This window comes from Podarcis liolepis (genome assembly GCF_965112155.1).
Source record: "Podarcis liolepis genome assembly, chromosome: 5".
Classification (NCBI taxonomy): Eukaryota; Metazoa; Chordata; class Lepidosauria; order Squamata; family Lacertidae; genus Podarcis; species Podarcis liolepis.
Genome location: NC_139556.1, coordinates 97,140,764 through 97,166,905, shown reverse-complemented (window position 1 = coordinate 97,166,905; position 26,142 = coordinate 97,140,764). Strand labels below are relative to the sequence as shown.

Sequence of the window (26,142 nt, the reverse complement as noted above, 5' to 3'; positions counted from 1 at the left end):
CATCAAAGAAACTTAACATTTTTCAAATGGAGAAGCTGATAGCCTTGCTCTTAGGAGTTTATTCATCTTCAAGATACAATAACATCTTCAAGATACAATAGCATGGGGGGTGTTAGAAGGGGGCTGCAGAAGAGGGAGAGAGGAGGAGGTGTGGGAATGTGTGTGTAAGGGAGATTTGAGAAAAGGAAGGGGAGGGGAAGGAGAAAAGGGAGCAAGAGTAAGAATGGGGATGCAAAGGAAGTTGTCAAAAAGGAGGGAGTAAGGAGGCATTGGAAGAGGGATGAAGATGAAAGCAGGGGCATGAAAGGGCCTGAAGAAAAGGAGGAGATGGGGTGAAGGGGAAAACAGATGCAAAGCAGAGCTGCAGAAGATAAGAGAGAAGTGGCTTCAGAAATGGAGCTGCGAAGGTGAAAAGAGACCTCAGTAGCTGCATGGGATGAGATGGGAAGGGAAGGGGAAATGCTAGGGGGTTCATGTGTCAGGAGTGGCCAAGGGGTCACCAAGTGCAGGAAGCAGGGGTGCAGCCCCTAATATTTTCCTATTTTCTTATGTGCTGCAGCGGGGAACTGCACAGAGCTTATAAGGATGGGGATGTGTTATAATCCCCATTATAGCCTCTTGATTGAGCTCTTTGACTCCTTTTGGCAGCTGAAAACTGAATGCCCTCAGCAGGCTGGTCAGGAAGATGAATATTTCGATCTTTGCCATCTGCATTCCCAAACATATGCGAGACCCTGAGGAGGAGAGAAGAAGAAGGCAGTAAGTGAGCAATAATTTACTTTCCAATGTTCATTGCTTTGTAGCTATAAGCATTCTGCATAACACTTTGGCAAAATAGACATAGTTAGGATACGGAAAACATCAAGGCTGCTGTCAGTTTTCTAGCCTGATCAGTGCCAACCTTCCTTTCTTCTTGTTATATTTTATTCTGTAATTTGAATTTCCCAATCTCATATCAAGGAAGATACATTCAGGAAGAGGATGGATTGAAGATGAAGGGTCCTGTGGGAGGGGCAGGGCAGAGAGCATCTCCCAGGGCTGGAAGCCAGAGTAAGAAGGTCTAGCTCCCAGTGAGAACTGGGAGGGCTCACTTTTCTGTGTGCAGAATAAGGGTGAAGATTTAATTTTGATAGAGGACTCTGTAATTTCCTTTATTTCTTTTCAATCTTTTCTTCCTTTCCTATTTTTTTTTCTATTTTCCCTTTTAGATTAGCATGGCTTTTATTGTGTCTTATGTATAAAGCTTTTTAATAAAACTTGATTTTAAAAAATGAAAGGAAAACTTTGGTCAACTGCCCAAATCAGCAATGCAGAAAGGGGTTAAGACCATGGAGCAAACTCTCCTGCCAGGTTTACTTCACCTTGGTAGGAACTAGCATTGCTGCCTGAAGATAAGTTGGGTGGCTTGCAGTGGTGATGTGTGACAGGGAACAGCACTATCCTGGCGCTGGCAGTGCTGCCTCTTTCAGGGACAGGGCAGGGGTGGCAAATGTTGGGAGGTCCAGATGGAGGCCACATAAGTGTATGTGCATGTGTGAATCCCAAGCCACCAACCCAGAGATGCCCTTAACTTGCCACTGCCCTGCCCCATTCTGCTGACCAGCGCTGCCACTCCAGCCAGAAAGATGCTCCTTCTGCTCTGGCCCACTCCCTCCTGTGCTGCTGTTGATGTCATTTCCTAGAAGCAGACCAGTAAGCACATCTACAGATCACAACATAGCTTGGTCTTCTGTGTTTACCTGCACCAAATAGGAGATATTCTTCTCTGTTCACGAATTGTCCATCCTTGTCCAAAAAATGATTTGGGTTGAACTCTGCAGGTGTCTCCCATCGTGTTGGATCAAGAAGAACAGAGCGCAGATCGGGAACAATAATAGTCCCCTGCAAATAAGAAACAAGTGACTTGGAATGCATTCACATCAATACTTTTTTTTATTGTCCCACACTATCCCAAGACTAATCATTGCAGAGACTGATCTGAATTATTATTCTTATTATTATTTTGGTGGGTGGCTTTGTATTCATCACTGTAAAAACTTTCTGTACAGGCAGGAACACAAGGGGACTTTCCCCCACCTCTTTTAAAATGAAAGTTCACAACCCAGGTGAGACCTCTGGATACTTCAGGCTCCTCCCCTGCCACAATTGCCCCATGGAATGGCACTTGCTGATGGTGAAACATGTCTGCAGATGGAGCTCCTGCTCTTGCCCTTCAGATTTTTGACTAGACAGGAAGTTCCTGTATGGCTGGCTGCATCTCTCAATATTAAACCTTCTGCTGCTCTTTGCTCTTGGGCTACAGGAGTGCAGCTGTATCACACTTTTATACCTTGGGAATGAGAAAACCACGCAGCTTCAAATCCTTTGTACATTGCCTAGGCAACCCAAAAGTACCGGGAGGTTTAAAGCGCAGTATTTCATGAATCACAGCATTGGTGTAGGGCAGTTTCTTCTTGTCTTGATAGCAGATTGAGTGAGCAGAACCTATGACATCTTCTATTTCCTTGCGCATTTTATCTGAAGAGAATGATGGAAAGTTTTATTGTGAATACTGCATTTTATTTCAGATGGACATTTAATTTCCTTGAATATATTCCATAAATCTCTGTGAATGAGTCCCAGTTTCTTGCATATTTTTTTTATAAGATATTTATTAAAGATTTTAAACAATTCAAACAATACAAAAAGACAAAAAGAAAATGTAAGAAACATACAAAAATACAGGTAAAAATACATAAAACAAAAACACAAAAAAGAAAATAATTCAATTTTTTAAGTGTTGTTTCCATAAACCTCTTTCATGACTCCCTCACGTCTCCCTTTACTGTGTTCCTAATTACAAAATCATGTTCCGCAATACTTCACCTTCTCCCAGAGTTTGTTTTCACTTACACATTTCAGCAATTATGTCTCCAAATTAACCTTTCATTATCCAATATTCAAGTATTTAAGTTTGACATAATATTATTCAAGTTTCATCTTTGTTCTTATAATTCAGTTATTTTCATATTTCTTTCCACTAGTTTACTAATGCCATCTTATTTTTATATCCTGCATCATTTTAACATTCAAACAATTTGCAATGCTTTTGCAGATAGTCCTTGAATTTTTTCCAGTCTTCTTCCACTGTCTCTTCTCCCTGGTCTCGGATTCTGCCAGTCATTTCTGCCAATTCCATGTAGTCTATCAGTTGCACCTGCCATTCCTCCAGAAGGGCTGAAGGGCTGGGATCAAAGGCTGTCATATATTCATTCTCCACCCCCAGCCCTCAATATTTCCTACTTAGTTTCACTAATACTCATTTCCTCATCTGATCTTTGGCTAGCATCACTCATATAAAAGGTAAAGGTAAAGGACCCCTAGACGGTTAAGTCCAATCAAAGGAGACTATGGGGTGCTTCGCTCATCTTGCTTTCAGGCCTAGGGAGCTGGTGTTTATCCACAGACAGCATTCCGGGTCATGTGGCCAGCATGACTAAACCACTTCTGGCACAACTGGACACCATAATGAGTGCCAGAGCACACAGAAATACTGATTACCTTCCCACCGCAGCACTACCTGTTTACTTACACTGGCATGCTTTCGAACTGCGTTGGCAGAAGCTGGGACAGAGCAACAGGAGCTCTCCTGTCTTATGGATCCAAACTGCCAACCTTCTAATCAGCAATCCCTAGAGGCTCAGTGCTTTAGACCACAGTGCCACCCGCATCCCTCATGTAATGGAGCATGGAGAGGCAGGAATGAGGCTCAGTCACTTATCTGACAGCAGGGGCATTCTTGTACATTTGCTGCATAAAGAAACTGCTAGCAGATTTGCAAAACAAAACAAGTTGTGGTATGGTATCAAACTGGAGGGGGGAATGTGTTGATTCCTGCATTGCAGGGGGTTGTATTAGAAGACCCTTAGGGTCCCTTCCAACCCTACTATTGTAGGCTTCCTTATGAAACCTTTAAAGAACTATGCTCCAACCTAGTGGTCAAGAGAAGCCCTGGCTCTCCTCTCTCACCTTGGATATCTGGATGACTTGCCAGGAAGAGAAGTGCCCATTTCAGAGAACACGTAGTTGTGTCCGACCCTCCTGAAAAGAGGTCAAAAATGCACTGGGCCAAGTTTTCTTCATCATAGGTGGACTCTGGGTCATTCCTGCTCTGGTGTTGAAAATGGGGAAAGTGACATGTCATTTATATGCATTACATTCTGTCCTTCAGCACTTTATCTTCCTTCCCCCACTTATTACCATACCACCCACACATGCTTCATGAGAGGTGGGGTATCCTCTTATAGTGCCTAAGGTGAAATGGGAAACTGCTGCCACCCCCACCCCCTGCTGTTGCTGCCCTCACTCGCTGGATCATCACCTTTTCGTGATGAGTGGGCTTGCAGATTCCTATGACCCTTGTGAGTGAAGCCATTGGGAATCTCGTACTCCCAGCAGGGTCACCCAAGGCGGTAAGGTCAAAGGGGAGGAGCTAGACAAAGAATGACCCAAGAAGTCATCAACGGCAGAACAGGCGGGTGATAACAAGCGGTATGTTACAACGGCTCTAAAGGTGGATGAAAGCTGCAGCAGATAAGAATTTTCCTTTCGCCATGACAACTCATGCCATCAGAACAGAGCCTTACTGCGAAGACTGTTCATTGGTCAGTGTGCACTGATCTACAGACATAAAACAAATTCATGTACAGGCGTCTTCCAAAAAACCAATCCCAAACCCAAACACCCAAAGTTCCATGGTGATCAGCATATGGTAACAGGGGCAGGATTGTGAAATCTGGAAGCCCTTAGTCATGAAAACAGCACATGGGCGGTGGATACAGATTCAGTCATTCTGACTCAAGGAACAAGGCAGTTGAGCAGCTCGGCAGCTGTATCCATGACTGAGCAGCCCTTTTTAGGATCTACTCTGCTCACTCCAAAATGGGGGAGGGGCTAGAAAAGGTGCCCTAAACATAGTCTTCCTCTCTTTTTCCCTGACTGGATTACCACGCCCAGTGGGGTCACCACCCAGCGGTGGTAAAAGACAATTGAACTTTGGAACACGGAATATATGGAGAGATATAACACAGATAATGAGCATCCTGAACACTGAACTGCCTCATCGCAAGAGAGATGTGACGTTTTAACATCAATATTGCAGTGCTTCAAAAGACTCAAAGAGCAGGCAAGGGACAATTGAAGGAAGAAAAAGGAGGCTACACGTTCTTCTGGAAAGGTATATCGGAACAAGGTCAAATACATGAGGTAGGCTTCGCTATCAAAAACAATCTTGTAAAGCTCCTGTCAGAAGTCCCTACCAGACTTCTGGTAAACTCACCAAAAGCCAACAGGCTACTATTAGCAACACACTCGTTTGACAGAAAAATAAATTTAAAACTTCATGGAGGCATCCTCAGTTTAGTTTAAGAATATTTTGTTTTGGATTTTCTGTTTTCTCAGTCCACATTTGAATGTCAGATAAACATCAATCCAAAAAATGCTCCAAAGCAAGACCCCTTAACACACTTCAGTTTCCACTCCTTTACACTCACATTTCCTAGACATTTCTATATTTGCTTATGGATGGATGTCAACCCACTTGAGCAACTAAATTGACTATGAGAAATATTTGGAGGGAACTCAATGCGATTTTCAACTGAGATTCAGAAAAAAAGACACAGGGGTACCTTGGTTTTCGAACAGCTTAGTTCCCGAACAACTTGGAACTTGAATGCTGCAAACCTGGAAGTCAATGTTTCCGTTTACGAACTTTGCTTCGGAATCTGAATGTGCTCCTGAGCTTCCATTTTCACTGTTGCACCGCTAATTTGTGCCCCCCCCCATTGTAATCAAAGCCTTCCATTTCTGATTGAAGTGTCATGAGGTGATATTTGGAGCTTATATTTGGTGCTTTTGTTTTTGCTATTTTTTGCGTTTTTGTTTGTGTGGCTTTTTCATTTTTGTGACTGTAGCTTGTTCTTCATTTTATGATTGATTGATTGATTGTGTGACTACGGAAATGGATAAAAACCCACCATCCAAACAATGACTATCATCAGCGCAGGTAAGAAAGAATTTTAAATTTAATTGTTATCATCCACAATACTGTTTTATTTATTTTATAGTACAGTACAGTGATTACTGCTTTCATTTTATGGATCAATGGCCTCATTAGATAGAAAAAAATCACGTTAAATTGCTGTTTTAGGGGTTGTTTATAAAAGTCTGGAATAGATTCGTTTTCCATTACTTTCTATGGGAAAGTATGCCTCAGTTTTGGAACACTTTGATTTTGGAACAGACTTCTGGAACGGATTAAGTTTGAGAACCAAGGTACCACTGTACTGGTTTCCAGGCAAGGGATTAGTATTCACATATAACAGGGAATATAATGATTCCTTGAATGAGCTGCCTACAGTTTTGAAGCAGATGCTCATTTGCATTCACATTTGTACATGAAAATATCTATCCTTTCCTAGCTATTTTAGTAGATGCCTATGGAAGGATGTCAACTCACTTTAGCAATTAAAATGACTATGAGGGAATTGGGGGGGGGGGCAGAGAGAAGTATTGGTGTCCTGGCAAGAGATTAGTATTCATATATATATATATATATATATATATATATATATATATATATATGCAGGTTTAGGTGTCTTCGGGTGTCTTCCCGTGTAAGAGTTGGGGTGTCTAGGCGACGTTTCGACGAGGTCTCACTCGTCATCTTCAGGCTGGTGCTTTCGGCTTCTTGTTACTGTTCCAGTAACAAGAAGCCGAAAGCACCAGCCTGAAGATGACGAGTGAGACCTCGTCGAAACGTCACCTAGACACCCCTACTCTTACACGGGAAGACACCCGAAGACACCTAAACCTGCATTCCTGTACCCGTGAAAATCTACGAAAGCATATATATACATATATATACTAACTCCTTCCAGTTCATAGAAACAATAAAGAAGCAAAACCTACATCCCGATGACCTACTTGTGAGCTTCGATGTTGTATCTCTCTTCACACAAGTGCCCATTAATGAAGCCTTGACAGCCATCCAAAACAAATACAATCCCCCCGAATACATCCTGGACCTGACCAACCACTGCCTAACCAACACGTACTTCATCCACAATGGACAAAGATACAAACAGATAGAAGGAGCACCTATGGGATCACCCCTCTCACCGGTCATCGCAAATCTGTACATGGAACACTTTGAAACCAATGCTTTAGACAAGTCAGAACACAAACCCAAACTCTGGCTCAGATATGTTGACGACACCTTTGTAATTTGGCCACACGGGAAAGAAAAACTAGATAGCTTCCTCACACATCTCAACAGCCTACACCCCAAAATACAATTCACTATGGAAATAGAAGCCAACAACCAACTTCCCTTCCTTGACGTCCTAATCTACAAAAAACCTGATGGCTCCCTAGGACACACCATCTACCGGAAAAAAACACACACCAACCGCTACTTACATGCACAATCACACCACCACCCTGCACAAATAAACTCCGTAGCCAAGACTCTCATCTCCAGAACCAAACGCCTGGCTGACAAAGACCACTTGACAGCTGAGTTACAGAATCTCTCAAATGTGTTAATCGCCAATGGATACCAGCAAAACAGGGTTACGAAGCTAATCCAAAAAGAAACACCCCCCAAAAACCAAGACACAGAAGAAAACAATGGCATGGCCCTCCTTCCTTATATCAAGGGCACTACAGATAAAATTAGCAAAATCCTCCATAAACACAATATCAAAACAGCCTTTTGCACCAACCAAAAAATAGCCAATATCCTCAGAAACCCCAAAGATAAAATCCAGTTGGAAAACCAAGGGGTCTATGAAATACCCTGCAAAGTCTGCCCAGCCACGTACATTGGACAAACAAACAGACGAATAAATGCACGTATCGCAGAACACAAGAATGCCGTCAAAAAAGAAGAAAAAACTTCCTCTCTTTTCCAACACATGAAAGAAACAGGACACGAAATTAATTTTGCAGATTCCAAATTGCTCTTTAACATGGAACATCACCACAAGAGAATAATCATGGAAGCCATCGAGATAGAGAAACACCCTCACAACATGAACAAGCGTGACGACACGTCCCGCCTGCCAGACATCTGGAAATTAGCCCTCCCCACAAAAACCGACACCAGAACCAGAGGCACACAGAACACCATCACCAATCAACCACACCAGACCCAAACCCAGACCCACTCCACAGATAAATTACAGACACCATCCAGTAGCCAAACCATAGTGGCACCTCCGGATGCTACACCCCCCTGCAATCCCTACACAGATCTGACTGGCACAGGGCACAAAACCACAGCTCGCCCCTATACACGAAGCCAAGCCAGAGCACAATTAAGTGCAGTACAGCCATCTTCTCAGAAAAACTCTTCACAAGTTCAAGAGGTCAAGACACGAAAGCTTTAGCAACTAATCCACTCTTAATGACCCTCCTAAGTGGTACTCAGAATATCACTCAAGAAATCACTCAAGATATCCCTCAAGTAATTAAGGAACAAAAGAAGAAAAGTCACACTATCCTGGGAACTTCCTCTCTGCCCAGAATACACCACACCCCCTCAACAGTATTTATAGGAACTCAAACACTGAGATCCTGCTCTGTTCCAGTAACAAGAAGCCGTAAGCACCAGCCTGAAGATGACGAGTGAGACCTCGTCGAAACGTCGCCTAGACACCCCAACTCTTACACGGGAAGACACCCGAAGACACCAAAACCTGCATATATATATATATATATATATATATATATTATTAAAGATTTCAACATAACAATTAATCAAAAACATATCATCCTCATTCCCCCCCCTATTTCCCCCCGAAAAGAAAACCAGCCCTCCCACCCCTACCCCCCAGACTTCCCTCAGCTCCTCTCCCTGTTCACTCATAACATGGAATATAATGATTCCTTGGATGAGCAGCATTCGCTTTCAAGCAGATACTTACTTTCTCCATCTGAAGTAGATAGAAATCAATGAGATCCTGTGGCTCATACAGGGACTGATTCTCCTTATGCTTCTCTATCTCCTCCTTTGCAAATGAACGCACCATCTCTGTGCAGGAGAAAGCCTTCTTGTGGGGCCCTGGGAGATGTTTCATGAGCCATGGGAGGATTTCATAAAGCTAAAGGAAAGATAGCAGAAATGCTGCCATTACCATGAGGAAGCTTGTTCAAACCATTTGTGCTTTGGAATTGCACTTATAAAACATGATCTGCGTTATTCTTCAGGGCTAGCATATTAGTTTGAGTCTCACTAAGAAGAAGGAAGGTGTCTATAGCTTCTCTGGAATCCCACAATGATTGGATTCTGTGAATTATCCCTAGCTGAAAATGTGAAAGAAAAGTATGGCTCAAAATATTTTTTCCAGCTCCCCGGCATAATTTCAAAACTGGGCACTATCTCAGGACCTCTCCTGGAACAAGTTAGTGCCCGTTTGTGGTAGTTGGAGGTGGGTGGAGAATAGGGATGGGGGGAAATTCAAGTACGGTAAGTTTCATGAGTACTTTTTTTTTCTTTACTGATTAGGAATGGATGTAGAAATATGGAGAACTGAACTTAAATTTGAGGAAAGGGTTTAGCAGAAGGGGGCTGCTTTCCTCAGCAATAGCGATAGTGCTTGAGTTGCTGGTCTCTCTTTCCTTAAAAAAAAATTCCAGCCAAGTGGTGGCTGCAGGGGCCTCACCATGATTGCCACTGCTAGGTGGGTATATAGTAGACACATTTAGTTTTCTATGATGGCAACAAAACTATGTAATTCCCTTATTGAGAAGATTATTTTGTTCACCTCTGTTCCCTTTGGTGGGCTCTAGATGATCTGCTCTCAAGGTCATTTTTCCATTTTTGTCCCATCTTCCTTCTAAAGAGTCTCCTGTGGTGGACAAGGTCTTCTTTTGTTGTTTTTTTTATGGGGGGTTTTGGTGTGTTTTTTATCTCAATGATAATCATGGGCAATGGATCAGGCTGTGAGATAGTAAGTGGCCCTTATCTCAGATCAATTTAAACCTGATCTCACTTCTCCAGCCCTCTATCAGAATATTGATTTGTGGTATTAAAGCCCTTGGGAGGTATTAAAGCCCTTTGGCAGGAATGGAAATGACTACTCACAGCATAACCAAAGCTACATACAAATTGTAGGATAAATTCTATGGCTTCTATCAGCTTCTGGAACCGTTCATCTCCAAGAGCAAACCGGTGCCCAAAAGCCACAGCACATATCACGTTAGAGACTGAAGTAGCGATGGGCATGGAGGGGTCAAGTGGCTGTCCTGCAAAATAAAGTTATACTAATGTTAGCTCAGCTGGTCCAGTTCATGCTGAGAGTTGGGAGTTCATGGTGGTCAAGAGATATTGCTGGGATCTCCATTAGGAACCAAGAAAAACATATCACATTCCTTTCTAAAATGGACAGAGGTAGGACACAAATATATCTCCATATGCCAGCTCAGCACCATCACTTAGCATCACATACCCTTTGAACGTGCAAAAGCCTCCACGAGCTGACGGGCCTCCTCTGCTACTTGGTGCTCCATGCCTTTCTTTTGCCGCCACAGCTTCTGCAGAGTGACTACAACAAAGTGTCTCTGTTGCCTCCAGGTGTGACCATTTGATAATGCAATACCTATGGAAAATCAATGAGAAATAACAACAATCATATCTCAGGTTAAAGTCGCTTTGGGTTAAATCTTTTCAGGTTGCCTCCCATGGTGACCCAGAAGTAACGGAACAGGTTATTTCAGGGTTTTGCCGCTCACACATGTGCAGACGCTCAGAATGACGTCACATGCACCCGCACTTTACAGTATCAGCAAAAAGTGAGACTTCTTGACAGCTCTACCGTTTTTATTTTTGAAGAGAAAACTGGTATCTGATACAGTGTGATGTCGACAAGTTTAGCTCTTTCCATGGAAGGCCATCATGATCAAATTTCACTTCTATCTATCAAGCTTCTGGTGATGCTATTGGGAAAACAATGGAAGTGGTGGAAATGGAAGGAGCTTTTTTCTTTCTCTCTTGCTAAATTAGGATGGAAAATCATTGCCTACAGGAAATGGGATCACAAGATATAAAACTGGGTGTAAAATAATGAATATACAACAAGTAAATAACTATGGGTTATTTTTTAATATTGTACAGTGGTACCTCAGGTTACATACACTTCAGGTTACATACGCTTCAGGTTACAGACTCCGCTAACCCAAAAATAGTGTTTCAGGTTAATAACTTTGCTTTAGGATGAGAACAGAAATTGGGCTCTGGCGGCGCGGCAGCAGCAGGAGGCCCCATTAGCTAAAGTGGTGCTTCAGGTTAAGAACAGTTTCAGGTTAAGTACGGACCTCCGAAACGAATTAAATACTTAACCTGAGGTACCACTGTATATGACTACAGTGCAGAGATTCCTGTTTAAATAGAAATGAAGAATTTGTTTTTTATAAAAAAAAACATGGAGGAATGGTTGGAATTTTTTGGGAGATAAAGTCACCATACTGGAATGGAGGAGGACTATTGCGTACACACTTGAAGGTGATAGCTGGCTGGTGAAAGACCCTGTGTGAGAGGCAGAGAAGGAAAGATCTCCCAGGGTGGGAGACTGGGGGAAGAAAGGGAAGCACCCAGGTGAGAGCTGGGAGGGTCCACTCCCTTCTGTGTGAGACAAGAGTTCAGATCTACCTTTGAGACAGGGCTTGACGTTTCTTTCTCTCTTTCACCTTTTTTGTTTGTTTGTTTGCTTAGTTAGTGTTTCTGAAAAGTTTCAATAAAAAGTATGGAAAACCAAACAAACCCAATTCTGCCAATTTTTTGACACTGTTTTTAAGGATATAATGTGTGGTGTCAACCAGTTACTACTTCTACTGGTCCAGCTAGACAGGTTTGGGTTTTTTTACTGAGGGTGAATTCTGCACCATATTTTTGACAAGACGTAATGCATCAATGGTGGATATATTCTGCTTTGTTAATTCTTCTGCAACGCTGCCTGAACACTACTGCATTATTTCTGTCTGGGGAAACTATACTGCAACGAAAGTGGGACAAAAATAAGTTTGTGCATTTGTAGTTTTCAGCAGAAAGTTTTCAGCAGACACTCTGTGTCTTTCAGAGTGAATGACCCTGTTCTCTGGAACTGCATTCAGAATATGACTCTGCACTTTCCCCCCAAAAAGGAAGACATTTTTCCCCCAACAAGCTTTCCCAGTCGTGTACAAAGGTCACTTCAATAGGTGTATACCTTTTATTGTTTTAACCCATATTTAGTTGTTGTTGGTTTTTATACTGTTTTAAAACCTTTTATAATAAATAATAATAATATTTTTTTTATTTATACCCCACCCTTCCCAGTTCAGAAAACTGGGCTCAGGGCGGCTAACAGCAACTTTAAAACACTTAATTGATGCAACAAAAAACAGCATAAAATACAGTATAAAACGTGAATAACAATAAATTCAGAATTCAAAAATCAATTTAGGGGGGAAATCCAGCCAATAAACATTAGATGATCACCAGGGCTAGCTGGCTAAATTAGTCCTATTTGGGCCAGAGAGGAGACCAGGGGAGAATTAGCTGTGGGATCCCAGAGCGGGTAGTCTTCATAAAAAAGGGAGGGGAGGGGAGGAAGGGAAATAAAAGACCAGGCTAAATTCAAATTGAAAGCCAGGCAGAATAACTCTGTCTTACAGGCATTCTTAAGGAAATCAGCCCTGAGTGCTCACTGGAAGGACACATCGTGAAGCTGAGGCTCCAATACTTTGGCCACCTCATGAGAAGAGAAGACTCCCTGGAAAAGACCCTGATGTTGGGAAAGATGGAGGGCACAAGGAGAAGGGGACGGCAGAGGACGAGATGGTTGGACAGTGTTCTTGAAGCTAGCAGCATGAGTTTGACCAAACTGCGGGAGGCAGTGGAAGACAGGAGTGCCTGGCGTGCTCTGGTCCATGGGGTCATGAAGAGTCGGACACGACTAAACGACTAAACAACAACAACACAGGCCCTGCGGAAGGAAGTTAAATCCTGCAGGGCCCTGGTCTCATGGGCATTCCACCAGGTCGGAGCCATCACTCAGAAGGCCCTGGCCCTGGTGGAGGATAATCTGACTTACATAGGACCCGGGACTTCTAAACTATGATTATTCATAGTTTAAACTGTTTTTATATCTCTGTAAGTTGCCTTGAGACATACATGCAAGAAGCAATTCATAATTTATAATGATGATAGTAACTATGTGATTGCAAAGTTCACATGTTATATTTGCCACATGAGTCCATGCCCAAAACATGTTGGAAGAGCTTGTTGAGAGAAGCAGTGTGTTGTGTTTCTTAGAGATGTCATAATCAATCAAATCTTCACATGTGCTGAAGCCAGGTTTTCATGGACCCAAACGAATGTGTCATTTGATAGCATGAGGACTAGCCACTCTGAATGACCTCAGCCCCTAGGTGTTGGCTCCTAGGTAATGCATTTCCCGTTGTGTGCAGCAGTAATAGAGAACCTTTGTTCTGTTTTTCTGGACAGCCCTTTAAAAGTTTCATCTTGGGAAAATACCAGTAGAAATTCTTATTCTTCACTACTTACCCTTCCCTTTTATCAGAGCTCTAAGGAAAGGAGTCTCTGGTCGCTCGTCTAATTCTTCAGAGTGGTCAATGAGCGCTTCTTTAACTGCTTGGAATCCAGACAGTACTACAATGGGTAGATGTCCAAACCATATGGTGTAAATATTTCCATGTTGCTTTCCCAGCTACCATTTGGGTCAAAAAAGAAGAGAGCAATGTGTTCAAAAAATGCAGTTGGATATTTCAACTTAAAACGAGAATGTCATCCTCCCTCACCTCTGCAGTTTCTCACTATGTGCAGTTCTCTTGCTTTCATCTTTCCCCCTCCCCTTCCTTCCTTCCTCCCTCCCTCCCTCCCTCCCTCCCTCCCATAATTCCAACCCATTTGTTTTACTCCCACCTAGCCATGTTGCCTCTGCCTAGGATCAGAGCAGCAGAGACACTTCATAGTAACCAGCCCTCCTGCGACAGACAAGAAGATGCACAAGTCATTGCCAGAAAATGATCTTGCCACAATCTTTGTGTGTGCAGGGATGTGGAACCTGTAGCTCACCAGATGCTTTTGAACTAGCACTCCCACCATCCCTGACTATTGGCCATGGTTGTTGGGGCAGATGGGCATTGTAGTCCAAAACATCTGGAGGGTACCAGGTTGGCATAGGCTGGGTTAGAGCCCTGGGTCAGGTTTCAGACCCACGGTGGGTCACAGCAGGAGCATCACCACCATGCAAATCTATGGCAAGGAATTAAGATGATACATGTCTGGGCTAGAGAATATTACCAATTCCAATGTTTTAAAAGTTAATATGTTCATATCCGATGGTTGAGTAATTTTGTATTTTTTGAAGAGTTTTCGCTGAAAAAAGGCTCAGAATTGTATTTAAGAAACAAGCAAATAAACTAAACTATGGTCTGACAAAGAGTTAATGCTTGCGGAAGAGGCAATGGAAAGGTGCCTGTTCTGTTTGTCTCTTGTCTTCTCTAGTTACACGTGAGCTGCTGCTGAGAAAGGCTGATGTGCTCCTGCTTCATTGCCAATTGAACTTATTCCCCTTCCGTCTGTTGGAAGGGGAGAAGTACACAGCATTCTAGGCCAGGGATGTCCAACAGGTAGATCGGAATCTGCTAGTAGATAGTGCTCTGTCTGTGGTAGATCTAGGGGGCCCCTGAAAGCTCATGAACTTTGGCTCCCTAAAAAAAGCTCAACAAATTTAGTAGATCACCGCCATTTTTTTTTATAGTGGGAGTAGATCTCAGTCTCTTGAAAGTTGGACATACCTGTTCTAGGCCATTTTGCAACATGCAATAGAACGAAAGGAAGACAAGATCAAGAACATACTGTAATAAGCTTTTTTATTGATTCAGCTTCTTGTGTTACACAATGTGTTTTGGAGATGAGTGCCCTTCAACAAGCAGCTATGAACGACACACATTATAACTAGTATAAAGGGGCAAGATTCCGATTAATACTGAAAAGCACAAAACCATACAAAGTAGGATAATGGCAGCATGGGTAGCTATGTGAAATCAGGGGAAAACACAAGGCAACATAAAATGTTGTATTTTCTATGGGTCAATTTGTAAGTGGTAGCAAGACTTCCTTTCCAACTGCCACCAGTTTCACAGCTTTCTAAATGACTTTCTGAAGCTGATTTCACAGCACTGGCCTTGTAATCTTGGAGAGAGTATTACCTGGAGATTAGCACTTACTGTAGGCTTGCCATACATAGGGAAAATTCCTGACGTGTCCTAACAGGAATCGGCAAAATGTCAGGGAACACCCAGATGTATGGCAACCCAAAAGCTCAACAATTTCCTAAAAAATGGCGACCCTAGTTTACTGCAGAGATCCTTTAAGAAGATTTTGGTATTTTTGTTTATAATTTTTTTTTTAATAAGTGCTTCTGGTTTGAGTGAAAAAGATTGAATAGGGCATGGAGGTTAGTGCCTGTTGAGAGGCTGCTGTGAATGAATGCTGTGGTCCATCTTTTTTCTGTAATAATATTTTATTCTTTTTTCATATAGAAAGTTACATTTCTTAACCTTGGTAACCTCAAGGTAAGATTACTTGCAATGTGTTATACATAGGGCTGCCTCTGAAGACAGTTTGGAAACTTCAGCTACTGCAGAATTCAGTGGCCAGGTTGCTCACTGGAACAAGAGCAAATTACATCGCTCCTGGTCCGGCTGCACCAGCTACCAATTAGTTTCTGGACCCAATTCAAAGTGCTGGTTTTGACCTAGAAAGCCTTAAATGGCTCAGAACCACACTACCTCAAGGACCACCTCTTTCAATATGATCTCACCCAGACCCTGAAATCATCTTCTGAGGCCCTTCCTTGTGTTCCTCCTCCATAAGAGGTCCAGAGGGTGGCAACACAAGAATGGACCTGCTCTGCAGTGACTCCCCATCTGTGAAATTCTCTCGCCAGGGAAGTTCACCTGGCAAAACCTTCCTTTTAAAGTAGGCCTTTGGTTGATTTCATTGACATCCTCTGCCCTTTTAAAATCTGATTTTTTTCTGTGGGGGCGTATTATTGGGTGGTTAATAATAATAATAATAATGTTCCAATTAACAAAACAATTGGAATATAGAAATTTTCCATATAGAAAGTTACATTTGTTACTCAACAATTATACAGTGGTACTTCAGGTTACATATGCTTCAGGTTACAGACTCTGCTAACCTAGAAATAGTACCTTGGGTTAAGAACTTTGCTTCAGGATGAGAACATAAATCGTGCTGTGGCGGCGCGGCAGCAGCAGGAGGCCCCATTAGCTAAAGTGGTGCTTCAGGTTAAGAACAGTTTCAGGGTAAGAACGGACAGGTTAAGAGGCTAATGATGGGAGTAAATTAGCCTCCCGAGTTTTCCCAGGGGATAGGAAAATGCTGCCTCGTCCGCAGTTGCCAATAAATCACCCCCGAGTTCGAAAGAAGGAGGGGGTGGGGGCACTGGACGGAAAGCCCTCGAGTGAGTTTTTGGGGTTTTTTGTTTTTTTTAAATGCTATTTATTAAAGTTTCATAGAAAAACAATAACTTCAGAATTTAAACATAAAATACAAAACCCAATAAAGATAACAAAAATAGAAAAGATACAAAACAAAACACATACAAAGTACACAATAAAAAAGAGTTAACATAATAACAGAAAAAAAGAAAGTGAAAAGCCCCAAAAAGCATAAGAGTAAAAAAGATTAGTATTTTCTTATGTTATCTTTCGTTCACTAGTTTCTTGACCTCCTCACACCTCCCTTTTTGTATTCCAGTTCAAATATTTAGTTCAGCAAATCCTTACCCTCTATCACTTAACCTTACTCAACATCTTAACCTATAGTAAAAATACATTTACCATCATTATCAATCTATATTTACATATTCTTATTAATTTTTTTACCAACACTGCTTATTTTCCATCCGACGTCCGTTTAACATTCATAAGTTTTACAGTATTTCTGTAAGTAGTCTTTAAACTTTTTCCAATCTTCTTCCACCAACTCTTCTCCCTGGTCTCGAATTCTGCCAGTCATCTCAGCCAATTCCATGTAGTCAATCACCTTCATCTGCCATTCTTCCAGAGTGGGTAAGTCTTGTGTCTTCCAGTACTTTGCAATGAGTATTCTTGCTGCTGCTGTAGCATACATAAAAAAAGTTCTGTCCTTCTTTGGCACCAATTGGCCGACAATGCCCAGGAGAAAGGCCTCTGGTTTCTTCAAAAAGGTATATTTAAATACCTTTTTCAGTTCATTATATATCATTTCCCAGAAAGCCTTAATCCTTGGGCATGTGAATGTACCTTCAGTCTCTTTACATTTCCAACATTTATTATTGGGCAAATGATAGATTTTTGCAAGCTTGACTGGGGTCATGTACCACCTGTAAATCATTTTCATAATATTCTTTCTTAGGGCATTACATGCCGTAAATTTTATACCGGTGGTCCACAACTGTTCCCAGTCTGCAAACATAATGTTATGACCAACATCCTGTGCCCATTTAATCATTGCAGATTTAACCGTTTCATCCTGAGTATTCCATTTCAACAGCAAGTTATACATCTTTGACAAAATCTTAGTTTTGGGTTCTAACAGTTCTGTTTCCAACTTTGATTTTTCCACCTGGAAGCCATTTTTTTTGTCTAAGTTAAAGGTCTCTCTTATTTGGTAATAGTGAAGCCAGTCTCGCACTTTATCTTTTAGTTTCTCAAAGCTCTGCAATTTCAATTTGTCTCCTTCCTGCTCCAAAATTTCCCAATATTTTGGCCATTTGGCCTCCATATTGAGCTTTTTCATAGCCTTCGCCTCCATTGGTGACAACCACCTTGGGGTTTTGTTTTCAAGTAAGTCTTTGTATCTTGTCCAAACATTAAACAATGCTTTCCTGACAATATGTTTTTTAAACGGTTTATTGGCTTTAACCTTGCCGTACCACAAGTATGCATGCCACCCAAAAACATTGTTAAAACCTTCTAGATCCAAAATGTCAGTGTTTTCAAGAAGCAGCCAATCTTTCAACCAGCAGAAAGCTGCTGATTCATAGTAAAGTTTAAGGTCTGGCAGGGCAAACCCCCCTCCTTCTTTTGCATCAGTTAATATTTTGAATTTTATTCTGGGCTTCTTGCCCTGCCAGACGAAGCTAGAAATGTCTCTCTGCCACCTCTTGAAACAATCCATCTTGTCTAAAATTTGTAATGATTGAAACAAAAACAACATTCTTGGCAATACATTCATCTTAATAATAGCAATTCGAGTGAGTTTTTGGATCTCCTGGATGCTACTTCTGATTATGATCCTAGTTGCATTGCTCAAGATAAATAATTGGAGAAGAGTAAATGCACATGTTTCGAGCGAAGGAAAGGGTGTACTGATTGCTAATTAAATCGACCACTGAGAAGCTGAGTGACGGGTTGGACTGAACAGAAGACTACATCAAAGAATCAAAACTATGTGGGTATGTTGAAACGGATCAGAAAGGGGGGGAACTTTTCACTTTTTCAATATGATTTACCTAACAACCCCTCCCCAAGAAGAACCGCCACGTGACTGATAGCAAGTGAGATGGGAAAATAAACTGTGTGGAAATAAAATTATCTACTAAAGGCTCTGTTTTGCGGAAGATCTGGAAAGGTAACGAAAGGCTTTTGGATGACACAGTTCTAATTGGGAACCGCCATTATGAAACTGACTTTGTTGCAAGATTTACAGTCAAAGGGGGAGGGAGCCAGTGTTCTGTTATCATATCTGAATTCCACGTTTGCTTTGGCAAGAACTCCCCTGGAAAGGCTGATTTATGGAGCAACTGGTCTGGGAAAGTTAATGAGCAGACGCTTAGACTGTATTTTATGGGAACTGCTGAAATGACGCCTGCCGTTTGAATCGGACTTTTGGATCAGCGTGAAAATCCACACAGGACTATAATAATGTTTGCTTCAACTCGCTTGTGGAGATAACTCAGAGGTTATTAAGAAGAAAAATGATAACAGCAAGAAGATTGGAAGACGGGATTTGTAAAGGATAACAACAAAGAGATGGAAAGATGGGACTTGTGAACATCAAAGCAGCAGAAATATGACATGATTGGACCCTTTCTGAACTCGAAGCATGGGTACCCCCAACAAAAATTTAAAATTTGGCTAAATATTTGGAGTTTATTATGTATTGGTATAACTTGGAATTAATGTGATATGATTGGTTTGTTAACTGGAAATTTAATAAAAATTATTTTTAAAAAAGAAAAAAAAAGAACGGACCTCCGGAACAAATTAAGTACTTAACCCAAGGTACCACTATATTCCAATTCAACAAAACAAGTGATTTCCCACTCAACCAATATCAATGTTTATAACTCGAATTACATACTATTGCATTTTAAAGTTCCATCTTATCTAATTTGATCCTCTCTAACACGTTTCTTAAAACTTTAACAGTATGCTGTTTTCTTACAGTTTAAACCCCATTGTGGTCTTTGAATATGGGAAATAACTTTTTATATAGACTGGAAAGGTTTTCCAATCTTCTTTAAAAGATTCTAAATTTGTATCTTTTATCAATTTTTGCCCTCTCTGCATATTCCAAGATTTTCATAAAGCATTCTCCCTTTGAGGGTGTTCTCTCCTCCTTCCTCAGTTTAACAGTATACAATAAATATTTTTGATCTGTGGGTTTTAATGCGTATTTTCAACTTTTATATGGTTTTGTGCTTTGCAATATTAATAATAATACTATTTACATTATTACTATTATTTGTATTGCTTACAGCTTCTGACAACGGAGGCTTATGGCATTTACCATTTTAACCCATGCCATCGTTGAAGCTGAAATATCACAATTGTTGGGGGAAATAGATAAAACAACTGCTGACATCAGACTGAGTTATTACTAAGCAATAAGTACCTGAATGAGAGTATTTTCATCAATCTTGAATCCAAATCTCCATAAGGCTCCAATGAGAGGAAGCTGGAGAAGTCCTGGAGGATAATGCCTGTGTGACCAGAGCTGTTTCAGGTAGTGCAGAATTGGAAGAGCAATCAGAAGTGCCCATACCTCCATCCTTCTCTGGCTGTCTCTTTCTCCTTAAATTTTTCTAGGTTGCCTGGTCAGGTTCAACTCACTTTCGCTAAGGAGTTTTTGCTTTCATCAAAAACATCAGCAGTATTCTCTGTTTTTATATGCTCAGTTATTAAAAACAAATAAGCAACAATGGGTGCAACACCATTTGTAAATAACCTTGGAATGTGTAACAATCAAACACTAGTACAATCAAATGCTATAATCATTCTAAGATGTGTCACGCAGATGTGACGAAGTGTGCTTTATATCAGGCATATTGAACTCCCAAGAGACTGTGATCTACTTCCAGTACCCCGAGGGTCATCTGGTATTTAATATAGATATCTTTCCCTCTTATGGAATTGCTACTCCTTGTAACCTGTGCCTTGGGAAGGTACCAATCTGATGTAGGCGTCAAAGCCTTCAGAAAGAACTCTGAGTTCAAGCTCTTATTAATCCAGCAATGAAGGCCAGGATAGTAAATGCATTACAATTGCAAAAGCCAACAAACTTCTACCTGCAGTTGAATCGAACCACAGTGCAGTACAATTGCTACTTCCACAGAGCACTTGCTAGTTGCAATCCATCAGAGGTGCCAACTTGAATAAAATATGAGGAAGGGGGCAAGTGAGCCCCACCTCGCATAATCAATCACATAATGTGGCTCACGTCCACCATTAGAATGGCAATTGCCATGAACTTTGGCGGAGCCAGGCCCCTTCACATATTTTAGAGGGGCACTGAAGGGACCTCAGCCCCTACTTCTTCGCTCCTAGGTAACCTATTTCCTGTTGAGTGCAACAATAATAGAGAACCTTTGTTCTGGACAGCCCTTTAAATGTTTTCTCATAGTCATGAGGAAAGGAGTCTGTGGTCGCTCATCTAATTCTTCAGATGGCAAGGCAGCACACCCCCAGAGATGCCTCCTGTTGGCATTCTGCTGTAAAAGGCAGCTGTCACAGCCTGCCTTGTGGGTGGACCGGCCCTCTGCTTCATAGCTGGTTATGATGAGAAACCCACACACACTTTCCTGTATTTACAGCGGTAGCTGCTGGTGCTAGATTTCAGGATCTTTGGGTTGGCATAATAACTCAATACTGGCATGAAGAGAGGGGTCGAATGGAAACTCTGGCAGCACATATTCAAAATGTGTGCTACATATTTCACTGCCTAATGGTCACCACCATATAATAGTCAAGCTCCTTTTTTCAAATCATTCCCAAAGCATTCACCACATAATGGTCACAGGGCATTGAAAGTGTGCATGAGAATGCCTTGCCCCAATTCAGACTACCTATTATCCTTCCTGTACCTGTTCACACATATTCTGTGCATCCTAATCACACCAAAAACAGTTAGTAACAAGTAATAAGCAATATAAACATAATTATGTTTCTTCATAAACACTGTTTCCTCGATTAAAGGTCATACTTTGGTTTTTCACCAATAATTGTCGCACCCCCCTTTTTTGAAAAGAATAATTATCATAAAAATGTGACAATTATGGTGAAATATGGTACTTAACACTAAACATATTTAACCATTCGTTTGTCATCATGATAAGCATTGTTCAAAGAGGGAAGGATGAAAATATATTTTGGCCTTTCTAGGATGTGAAGATGGATGAGACAGGAATTTGAAGTCATACTCTAGTTTAAGAGCATTTGGTTTAGGGTTTTCTGTTTTTTCAGTCCACATTTGAATGTCAGATGAACATCAATCCAAAATAATTTATGTACAGAAGGAATGCTCCAAAGCAAGACCCCTTAACACACTCCAGTTTCCAGTCCTTTAAGCTCACATTTCCTAGCTATTTCTATAGATTCTTATGGATGGATGTCAACCCACTTTAGTAACTAAATTGACTTTGAGAAATATTTGGGGGGAACTCAATGCCATTTTCAACTGAGATTCAGGAAAAAAGATGCTGGTTTGCAGGCAAGAGATTAGTATTCACTTACAACAGGGAATATAATGATTCATTGGATGAGCAGTATTCAGCTTCAAAGCAGATACTTACTTTCTCCATCTGAAGCAGATAGAAATCAATGAGATCTTGTGGATCATGCAGAGACTGATTCTCCTTATGCTTCTCTATCTCCTCCTTTGCAAATGAAAGCACCATCTCTGAGCAGGACAAGGCCTTCTTGTGGGGCCCTGGGAGATTTTCATGAGCCATGGGAGAATTTCATAAAGCTAAAGGAAAGATAGCAGAAATGCTGCCATTACCATGAGGAAGCTTGGTCACACCGTTTGTGCTTTGGATTAGCACTTTAAAAAACATAATCTGCACTATTCTTCAGGGCTAGCATATTAGTTTTTCACTAAGAAGAAGAAAGGTGTCCATCGCTTTTCTGGAATCTCACAATGATTGGATTCTAGGAATTATCCCTAGCTGAAAATGTGAAAGAAAACTATGGCTCAAAATATTTTCCCAGCTCCCAGGCATCATTCCAAAACTGGGCACAATCAGAGGACCCCTCCTGGAACAAGTTAGTGGCTTTTATGGTAGGTGGGTGTTGGGGGAATTCAAGTAAGTTCACATTTAAAAGCAAATTTGCCTAATACACAAATGGAAAGACAGCCATCATTCAAAATGTACACTTCTCCATTTTTAAAATTTTTAATTATATTTATTAAATCTTCCAGTTTGCCAGTCAAGTAATTCTGATCTTTCATCATAAAAAACTAAACCTTGAAGAAGGATGTTTTTTCTCCTTCCTTGTTTTCTCATTAAAGATCAATTACTTACATTTTCTGAATACATAAGCAGCTAGAAAATTAAAGTTGGACTGATATAAAGCAGTGTTAGAAACTGAGATATGAAAGCTCTGAGCTAAATGGCACCTTAAACCTAGATTATGGGTGGAGCAATGCAATGTTTAGGTGTGCCTTTTTAATAACAAGAATACAAAGCTGAAAATGAATGAACTGCAGCTAAAATCTTATATTCATTTTTCACATGGTCTAGTCCTCATCTGAATACTGTAAAAAACAAAGCCATGCTTGCCCCACCTGACCCTCTAATATTCTTAAGACAGTCTCTTCTCCAGTCTTCAAAGAGTGGCTGGAAGTGAGGAGGCAGAAAAAGGTCCTCCTTTCCTTCCACTCTGCAGTTTTAATCGGAAATTTTAGGCTTAGAACTGTGCCCAGAAGTCAGAAACTGCTCACACTAATGAAATTCCTTGTTTCAAATGTGCCTAGAACACTGATATAAAGTTGTCTGTAGTTTCCCAGTCAAGTGATGCGTACAAAAATGGAAATGCAAATGACATGGTCATGTGTGCCTAAAAATGCATACAATAGTGAAAATAACACACAGGCCTTGCTTCGGGCAAAATTGCACACGTGTGTGTGTATTAGGAGAAATTAGCACTAAAATGCTGATGAAGTTTCATGAGTACTTTTTAAAAAAAGATCCAGAAGGGATGAAGAAATGTGGAGAACTGAACTTAAGTTTGGAAAAAGAGTTTAGTTGGGTCATACAGGAGGGAGCTGCTTTCCTTAGCAGAAGGGACAGTGCTTAAGTTGCAAGTCTCTCTTTCATTAAAAAAATTCCAGCCAAGGTTTTGGCTGCAGGGGCCTCACTATAGGCACCATCATCATTGCCACTGCTAAGTCAGTAGAGAGTAGACACATTTAGTTTTCCATGATGGCAACAAAAGTATGTAATTCCCTTAGTGAAAAGATTATTTTGCTCACCTCTGTCCCCTTTGGTGGGCTCTAGATGACCTGTTCTGAAGGTCATTGTTCCATTTTTATCCCATCGTTCCTCCAAAGAGTCTTCTGTGGTGGACAAAGGCTTCTTACTCATGCTTTTTATTTTATCTCAATGATAATTATAACAAATTGAGCAGGCGGAGAGATCGTAAGTGACCCTTATCTCAGATCAATTTAAACCTGATGTCACTTCTTCAATCCTCTATCCTCTATCATAATGGATTCCAAAATATTGATTTGTGGTATTAAGGCCCTGATTTGTGGTATTCAGGGGGACCTGTTTGGCTTAGGAGAAATGAAAACAACTACTCACGATATGCCAAAAGCTACTTAATTTTTTTATGACAAAATCCATGGCTTCCATCAGCTTCTGGAACCATTCATCTTCAAGAGCAAACCGGTGCCCAAAAGCCACAGCACATATCACGTTGGAGATTGAATTAGCGATGGGGATGGAGGGGTCAAGTGGTTGTCCTGCAAAATAAAGTTATACTAATGTTAGCTCAGCTGCTCCTGTTCATACTGAGAGTGGGAGTTCATGGTGGTCAAGAGAAATTGCTGGGATCTCCATTAGGAACCAAGAAAAACATATCACATTCCTTTCTAAAATGGACAGAGGTAGTACACAAATATATCTTCATATGCCAGTTCAGCACCATCACCCCTCATCACATACCCTTTGAACATGCAAACGTTCCACAAGCTGATGGGCGTCCTCTGCTATTTGGTGCTCCATGCCTTTCTTCCCCAGTCCCAGCTTCCGCATAGTAACTACACCAAACTGTCTTTGTTGCCTCCAGGTGTGACTATTTGAAAATAAAATACCTACGAAAAATCAGTGAGAAATAATTACTTACAGAAATCAATGTGAAAAGTTGCCATCTCAGAACAAACCATGTCTACTGAAGTTCATGCCTTTGCATGTAAGAGCTGCTTAGTCTCTCTAAAGCAGAGAATTACAAGATGATGCAGAAAGGATTCTGGGTATAATTTGGAGGGAATTTAGAGGAAAAACCTATCAAGCTTCTGGTGACCCTATTGGGGAAAGAATGGAAGTGGTAGAAATGGAAGTTCTTTTCTTTTTCTCTTGATAAATTTCCCTACAGGAAATGGAATTGCAAGATATAAACACGGGTGTAAAATAATGAATATACAACAAGTAAATAACTATGGATTTTTTAAAATAAATGACTACAGTGGAGAGTTTCCTGGATTTATTGTTTTCAAATATGGAGGAAAGGAAAGGTTGGAATTTTTTTGGGGTGGGGGCGGAGAGATAAAGTCATCATCCTGGATTGGAAGAGGACTATTCTTGATTCATACTGGAATGAACATTTAGAATATTTTGAATACACACATGAAGTTGATATCTGGCCAGTGAAAGACCCTGTGTGAGAGGCAGGGTGGGAGACTGGGGGAAGAAAGGGAAGCACCCAGGTGAGAGCTGGGAGGGTCCACTCCCTTCTGTGTGAGACAAGAGTTAAGACGTGCCTTTGAGAGAGGGCTTGGCATTTCTCTCTCTCTCTCTCTTCCTTTCTTTGTTTTTATTTTGGTTATTTGTTTATTTGTTTTAGTCAGTATGCTGGAAAGTTTCAGCAAATTAACCCAATTCAGCCAATTTTTCCCACACTGTTTTTATGGATAGAATGTGTAATGTCAACCAGTTACTAGTTCTACTGGTTCCACCAGGCGGGATTTTTATTGAGGGTGAATTCTGCACCATATTCTTGAGAAGAATATTCCGCTTTGTTAGTTCTTCTGTAATGCTTCCTGAACACTCCCGCATTATTGCTGTCTGGGGAAACTATATCTATTGCAAAAGTGTGACGAAAAGAAGTCTGTGCATATGTAGTTTTCAGTAGAACGTTAAAGGATGTGATAGAATGGCAATGAAACTGTATGACCACCTCAAAATCTTTGCAGGCATAAATATTATTGAAAATGGAGTTGGATGTAACCACCTTGAAATTATTATGAGCACAAATCATGATGAATGTGTAATCAAAAAGTTTTCTGGAGGAGCCCTTTGCTACATGAGTCTGTGCCCAAAAGATGTTGGAAGAGCTTGCAGAGAGAAGCAGTCTTTTGTGCTTCTTAGAGATGCCGTAATCAACCAAATCTCCACATGTGCTGAAGCCAGGTTTTCATACACCCAAACTAATGTGTCATATGATGGCATGAGGACTAGCCACACTTAATTTAAAAAGCTGTCCAGCGGGAAAATCCAGCTGGGGAAGGAGTCAGTGCTTTATCTCTCATCAACATTCTGCACTTGCTTCTCAGGCTTCCTGCCATGCCTTCTTGCTCTTTGA

The 26,142-nt window shown here is 41.1% G+C and overlaps 2 protein-coding genes across 2 annotated transcripts in view; both read right to left on the bottom strand.

The window, feature by feature from the left end:
* LOC310707284 (cytochrome P450 2J2-like) overlaps positions 1-26,142 on the bottom strand; it is a 127,488-nt gene that overhangs the window by 67,080 nt on the left and 34,266 nt on the right. The gene's annotated exons all lie outside the window — the stretch shown is intronic.
* Positions 112-20,346, bottom strand: LOC310707450 (cytochrome P450 2J2-like). The gene is made up of 9 exons (XM_083504660.1): positions 19,955-20,346; positions 13,586-13,748; positions 10,491-10,640; positions 10,127-10,287; positions 8,967-9,143; positions 4,009-4,150; positions 2,330-2,517; positions 1,740-1,881; positions 112-734 (listed from the first exon to the last, which is right to left on the bottom strand). Exons 1-9 carry the CDS (start codon positions 20,108-20,110, stop codon positions 547-549), a joined length of 1,467 nt encoding a protein of 488 aa, XP_083360786.1. The 5' UTR covers positions 20,111-20,346; the 3' UTR covers positions 112-546.

Bases quoted from the DNA above. Each gene is read 5' to 3' on its own strand.
- LOC310707450 (XM_083504660.1), bottom strand. From the start codon at position 20,110: ATGGAGGTATGGGCACTTCTGATTGCTCTTCCAATTCTGCACTACCTG. The intron at 13,749-19,954 runs GTACTTATTGCT...CCCAAATGGTAG, and splicing joins ATGAAAATACTCTCATTCAG to CTGGGAAAGCAACATGGAAA. The intron at 10,288-10,490 runs GTATGTGATGCT...TTTATTTTGCAG, and splicing joins GGCTTTTGCACGTTCAAAGG to GACAGCCACTTGACCCCTCC.